The sequence below is a fragment of the Octopus bimaculoides genome, chromosome 16 (genome assembly GCF_001194135.2).
Source record: "Octopus bimaculoides isolate UCB-OBI-ISO-001 chromosome 16, ASM119413v2, whole genome shotgun sequence".
NCBI lineage: Eukaryota > Metazoa > Mollusca > Cephalopoda > Octopoda > Octopodidae > Octopus > Octopus bimaculoides.
Genome location: NC_068996.1, coordinates 34,594,633 through 34,601,916, shown reverse-complemented (window position 1 = coordinate 34,601,916; position 7,284 = coordinate 34,594,633). Strand labels below are relative to the sequence as shown.

General features: G+C 34.1%; 1 protein-coding gene across 4 annotated transcripts in view; it reads right to left on the bottom strand.

Annotated features, from left to right (window-relative positions):
• The window catches only part of LOC106884435 (E3 ubiquitin-protein ligase HERC2), a 265,512-nt gene that overhangs the window by 124,961 nt on the left and 133,267 nt on the right, over nt 1-7,284 (bottom strand). For all 4 annotated transcript variants that reach the window (XM_052973690.1, XM_052973692.1, XM_052973693.1 and 1 more), the window contains 5 exons: nt 6,548-6,698; nt 5,285-5,487; nt 3,791-4,006; nt 2,220-2,406; nt 436-737 (listed from right to left, as the gene is read on the bottom strand). In XM_052973690.1, the coding sequence (XP_052829650.1) occupies nt 436-737; nt 2,220-2,406; nt 3,791-4,006; nt 5,285-5,487; nt 6,548-6,698 (1,059 nt within the window). The remainder of the gene's footprint in view (nt 1-435; nt 738-2,219; nt 2,407-3,790; nt 4,007-5,284; nt 5,488-6,547; nt 6,699-7,284) is intronic.

The window sequence follows — 7,284 nt, the reverse complement described above, 5'->3', positions numbered from 1 at the left end:
ACGTAAAAGCACCCACTACACTCTCTGAGTGGTTGGCGTTAGGAAGGGCATCCAGCTGTAGAAACTCTGCCAAATCAGATTGGAGCCTGGTGTAGCCATCTGTTCACCAGTCCTCAGTCAAATCGTCTGACCCATGCTAGCATGGAAAGCGGACGTTAAACGATGACGATGACAATGATGATGATGATGATGTCCACAAGTTTCATCTACCAAATTCTATACACAAGGTAGCAGTCAACCTGAGGCTATGATAGAAGATACTTGTCCAATGTGCCACATAGTGGGATCTAAGCTGAAGTGACATGATTGCAAGTGAAACTTCTTCACCACACAGCCATATCTGTGGGCTGACTGGATATAATGAAATAACACTAACAATTATGGTGAAGTCATTAAAATTCAATCATGAAAAAAGTTGAAGGATGAGTTGTTTACCTCCATTTCTTCTCTAGAAAATATTGCTTTGAGTGGAGATGGTTGTGTTGCAGCAACCATCAGATGTTGTAATAAAGATATGTTTGTGGCTGGTTCCTGCTGCAAAGTGTTCAGATCTTCTTCAGTACTGCTACTGAATCCAACACCTGTTTCCAGTGAAGATGCAAAACCCAAGTCAAGAACAGCTGGTTGAGATAAAACTTTGTGTAAGTTATCCTGTCGACTAAACAGTACTCTTGCTGCTTTTAGCAAACCCAGTCGAATTTGTTGTTTGTGTAGAAGTTTTGTATTTAAACCACATCCTTTGAAATAAAAGAAAGAAAATTTCAATAAAAGTAAAACAGCTTATTATCAAAATATTTAAAATATAACAAATGAGAAGTATTAAAAGTTAAATGCTTCATAATTAATTAAAAGATTTCAAATTGAAGTAAAATTTTAAAGTTTTGACAGAATTCATAGAATTAAGTGTTAAAATTAATAAGAAACAGGTAGTTAAACTATTTTCTGTTGCAACATTGATATGAGTAAAAAAGATTTACTTTGGCAAAATTACAAGAAATATAAGACATTTCAATATTAAAATTTCATGTCCAAGACCATCAACGACCAAAGTTTTTAGACAATATGAATTTAGCCTGTGCAGAAGTCCATTAACAAAGTTTCCACATAAGACTTTTTACAACAATGATCTTAAAACCTATGACACAACATTTCTCTAGCTTTATCAGTAATTGGTCCTCTTTCCTCATTCAGAAACTGGTCCTGTTCTCTCTATCATTAATTGACCATTTTCTCTGTGCAAGTTCTTAGTTCTGTTTGAAAATATACCATGTGTTTATACCCTTAATAAACACATTACCAATTTTATATCTCCACCCATTATTATCACCCACCAATATTGCATTTGATTACCTGATTTATCTGCCAACAATAGAAAAAAAATGTCTGAAACCATTACATAGCAGTCACAGAGATCTGAAGAAAATGAAGAGATATTATGAAGATAGATTTCCCAGACGGAATAACAATCACTAAGGAATCACAGAAGGTTAATATGGTGAATGTCCAATATTGATGGTATAAGTATCTAATAAGAATGGGTGATATCTGACAGAAAATACACCATTCTAATATCCATTTAATATTATTTCACAACACTATCTTGTCTTTATTACATAACCAGTTCATATTGCCAGTCTTCTTATCAAATACCTATATTGTCTTGGATAATTTCTGTAAATTAAAGTTGATTGTTTCCAATACTTTTCACCTCACCTTCTCTGACAACACCTCCATACCAATGGAATTTTCTAATTTTTTGCCTTAATCACATTTAATTTTAGTTCTGTCCTGGTTGCCAACCACTTTCACTGAGTTCAACAGAATCCACAGTCACACATACAAACTAGGTTTCTCAAAGCGAAGCTGGTGAAGCTTATTTTGCCAATCTTCTGATATGACACCTCTACTCCTGCCAGCTGGATAACAACAGAAACAGTGTATCTTGATTGCTTCACAACACAGTTTACCACACCAGTACCAGAACAGAGTAAAGAACGACATATATCGAACACATCATCACTTGGAAACTACTGAAATATCCCTTCCGCTGCCTCAGTCCCATAGTTCTTACTCAAAGAGAACAACAGCTAACAGCAGTAATAACAACATATCCAAAGCAAAACAAAAAAACCCCTTTAATCCAAACAGTTGCTTTCATGGTTTATATGAATTGTTCTACATGAGTAAAATATATATTTTTCAAAGACTGAAATATTTACCAAAGTTCTTCTTGTCCGTATTGGTTCCAGTTGATTCTACACTATTAACACTACTGAATAGTGATGTCCTCTCTCTCTCTTTTTCAACTTTAAATCCTGTCCCAGCTAAACTAACCAATTTGACCCAAGTATTGATAACATTCTCTGTCATTGGTAACTTATCCACAACAAATTCTAGGTGAGGAACCTTCAATAAAAAATAAGATAAAAATTAAATTGAATATTTAAGATATTAAAAATTTATTTGGATAAAGCTGATATACACATATATCTTTTAAAGAATAAAATGTATTTTAAAACAGCAATTATTGATGAAAATATAAGTGACAAAACAAAAATTGAAAAGGTCTGGTGATGGAATAAGAACCTACATCTACTGGACACTATCATACCACTCTCACTATGCACTTCTTTCTGTCATATCTTTCATTTACTTTTACAACAACATTGTTATAAAATATAGTTGTCTCTAGTATAGGTGCTTCTAATCAAAAATAAAATAAAAAAACATTTGTTATTCGTTCAATACAAAAGAATTTGGCAGAATCACTAGTAAAATTCCGACATCTGGCAAGTAACTTGATAGACACCTACAAGATTATCCACCATCTTTCAAACAACAAACTGGGGCACTTTTTTGAATTCCATATGTCTAACACCTGTGGACATGCTTACAAAATCAAAAACAACACAGCACCCATGACTTTCAGAAACATTTTTTCATACTTGGAATTGCTGAAGCATGGAATAAACTACCCACATCAGTTGTTAGCTGTCAGGACACTACATCCTTCAAAACTAGCATGCTTTGAAATTCACCAACAATACACCCGAGGTTCTTCTTCCTTTTTTATTTCTAAACAACTCATTTGCTGTTCACTTCCTGTGCTGTAATGTACTGTACATGCACTTTTGGCCACCATCTGTAATGAGTTGTACTGCGCTTGAGCACTGCATAAAATAAGTACATTATATAATGATAGTGTGACAAAATATCCAGCAATTTTTGCTTCTGCTGTGTATGTTCAGAGTTCATCTGAGAGGACTCTGGTGCCAAACTGTACTGACCTTTACCTTTTCCTTGGACAATATTGGTGGTAAGAAGAAAGATTTACTGCTGGTAAAGTGGTTTTAAAAAAAAAAATTAAAACTTTGGGCAGACCTGTGATATGAACCTTTTCATCTTTATCTTTTGCTTGTTTCAGTCATTGGACTGCAGCCTTGGTGGAGCACAACCTTGAAGAGGTTTGACTCCAGTACTTATTTTGTCAGCCTCTTGACGAACTGCTAGGTTACAGGAATTCAAACAAACCAACACTGGTTGTGAAGTGATAGGTGGAAACAAGACAAGCACAGACACAAAGACACTCTGATATATATATATATATATATATATATATATAAAGGGCTTCCACACAGTTACTGTCTAGCAAATTCACTCACAAGGTAGTGGTCTGTCAAAGGTTATAGTGGAAAACAGTTGCCCAAGGTATCACACAATGGAACTGAACCCAAAAGTCACATGGTTCAAAATTAATTTAAATGCAATAGATTTTATAAAAATAGCTTACAGGAACGAGATCAGTCATTCGACACATCTTGAGTCCCACTTCTGGAAACTGGACTTGAATTTTGCCAGAAGGACGGATATTAGCAATTGTTCCAAGTCTTAGTTCATAATGCATAACAAGACCTCCTAGGCGTGGCAGCAAACCAATTCCACCAATAACTGCAAGAACAGCCATTATTGCTGCATGTGTTTCTTGAAGATCAATGTTGAGATCATCCTGACAGAAAATAAGAAATAAATGGTTGAGTGTGTATATAAATACATTATATATATATATATATATATATATATATAGTTTATGTATTTATAAAAGAAATTACAAACTGATGAATATATATATACACACACGTTGTATAATTAAAACAAGTGGAGAATAAGTTTATTGTACGTGTTTATAGGTATGAAAAATAAAAATATAACAAATTTTCAGAGATTTGTATTATAGTTCAATAGAAATTGTATTGTATACATATTCTTAAGATGAGCTTAACATATATAATTTATATAAACATATGGGAACAAAGAAAAATAAGGAGTCACATGTTGGATGGAGTCTTTTGTATAGAAAAAGGTTTTAGTCAACACCTTTTTGAGTTTTGGGGCTAAAAGGGGTTTCCTTTTTGTAGTATAGGAAAAAGTCATATCTAACTGACTGGATCCAGTTCCACTGATTTCAGCTTTTTCAACATTTTATGTAAGTTGTCCATATTTTTTCATATATATATATATATATATATAAAAACTAGCTTAAAAGCCACCTTATTGGGTGGCTTTTACACCAGCCTCTGTGAAGGGCTCTTCATTAGGCCTTGGGCCCACCAACAATGGCACTTCATTCATTGAGTACATATTAAATTTTATTAAGCTTGAACACTATTTTTCAAGTAATAAACAATTTTCATCAAAACAATGATATAATTTGTCGACTTAGAACTTATTGCAAAGCTGCATGAAAAAAAGAACCGTACTACCACCATCGCCACCACATCTGCCATACACACACCATTCAGACTTCTGACGCCACCACCATCAATACCTTTGACTTTGTCGCCTTCCCCTCCATCATCATCACTACTGTCTTTCACATCACTTACTCTCACCCTCATTCCTGAGGGCCTCAACTACCACAACCACCACCGCCTTTGCTTCTATCACAACTACAGCTCATACTATTACTATCACCCCATTACCATCAGTATTCAGTATGTTAGTTCAGCATACTGGTTGAGTTTTCAGTCCCTCTTTCTCTCTCTCTTATTATTACTCCCACTACCAACTCTACTATTTTTAATAAAAACATCAACTCTCCCTAAATTTCTTTGTCTCTCTTTTTCTTTTTTTCTTCTCTCTATCTCTATCTGGAGAGAACTGGAGTAGAACTGGAACAGAACCCAGAATCATGTTGTTAGGAAGCAAACTTCTTACATCGGCATGCATGCATACATACATGTATATTTATATATATATATCAGTTTATATATGTGTGTGATCTTACCATGGAGGATTTACTCTTATCACAGACCATATCTTCAATCATTCCTAACTTGGAGATAATATAAGAGTTGATGTGTGCATTCCAGCCATCTAACAGATGAAGTTTCCTAATTGTTGACACAATTTCATCAGCTACAGTACTGGAATATGAAGCAGTGATCGTCACAGGTGGTCGCCCACGATGGCCTTTCCTAAGAGTATCACCTGTAAAAATTAAATGTGAACATTTTATAATTATTTCATTTACTTATGTAATCAGTGCTTATTTGCAAATTATTTCTATAGAAATTCAGTAAAAAGAAAACCAGGGATCCAAATTAAGAAATCTGGTGCAAAAAAACTTTATTAATGTATTTTGTTTGTCCACTTATTTAATTACCTACCTCCACCAATCACAATTATCTAACTTCACTAATCCCAGTAGACAGGTAACATAATTTAACCCATGAAAATATAGGGATATGATTTATACAATAATAATTTCCTCAAACTGTGAGATACCTTGATCACAGTACCATAAATTAATAAAAATCTCAAATTAGTTTGGCACTTTATCACTAACCCACATCTTCTACTTTTTGACTATCTGTATGCATGTATGCATGGGAATTGTAGGAAAGAATTCTATGCCACAGCCCAGGTCTAACAGCAACTAATCCTGGGATATAATTTTATCATTACTCAGCCAACAGGAATTATGTCTTGTTCAGTGATTGTCAGGTTACCAAAGAACAAAAGCTTAATACTAATTAAGAAGTATATATTACTAATTAATATTCCTACTAATTAAGGTGTTGAGCTGGTAGAATTGTTATAATGCCACACAAAATGCTTAGCAGTGTTCTGAGTTCAAATTCCGCCGAGATCAACTTTGCCTGTCATCCTTTTGGAGTTGATAAAATAAGTACCAGTTGATCACTGGGGTCAATGTAATTAATCTACCGCTTCCATAAGACTGCTGGTTTTGTGCCAAAATTTGAAACCAATATTACTACTAATTAACATGTAACAAGCAATTCAAAATTTAACTACAAATATTAATCCTATGCAAATTCTAACATTGTTGCAGAGCCATCATCATTATTATCAGTAACATCATCACCAGCATTATCACTATCATCACCATCACTACCATCATCACCACCAAACTATCATCTTAAAGAAGCCAATACTACCATACCACTATCATTACCCGTACCATTGTCACCAAACTACCACCATCCTAAATAATGACAATAATGAGAAGAGAAATAAATTTTCTTACTTGGAGGAAGTAAAGTTGGATCAGATGAGCAAGACAAAAGAACATTTCCGAGAAGAGAGAACATTTTTTCTACAATGTCTTTCATCCTGCTTGCTTCAAGTGAGCTGTCCCATGAAGGTAGAACACCCTTCAACAATCTAAGAGCTAGAATCTGTTTAAATTTAAAAAAAAAAAAAAAAAAACTATATAAACATTCTTGCTAAAACAAATAGATTGAAGAACATCTAGTAAAAATCCTTTAAGTCATCAATGTTGGAGAAAATATCTTCATTAGAATCACTGCTGCCATTGTTTGTTATCATATTGTTTTAAGAACCTGTTTTCCACTGTGATTAGTTGGACTGGTTTATAGTACAGAATGTCTCTTCTGTATTAGGTTCCATATTCCTCTGTTTGTTCCTGTACATCTTAAGCCTTTTGTTGCTACTTCTACCAAGATAACCAACCCTCCATAAATTCACATGTTTTCACACACCATTATATATATATATATATATATATATATATATATAACGTGAGAGAGTTAGGGGTTGGGGGTTCAACCCACTAAGGGATAGTATCTATCCAGTATACTGCTGGGAGGGTACCCAATTATTGCTACACTAGTGCTATACTAGGTGCAATCAATGGGAGCGGGTAAAAGTGGAGGTTTTACCCAAAATTTGTGTAACAATTAGAAAATGGAGGATAATATGCTGAACCCAACTACTTGCAGACGGTGTATCCCGTTGAATTCA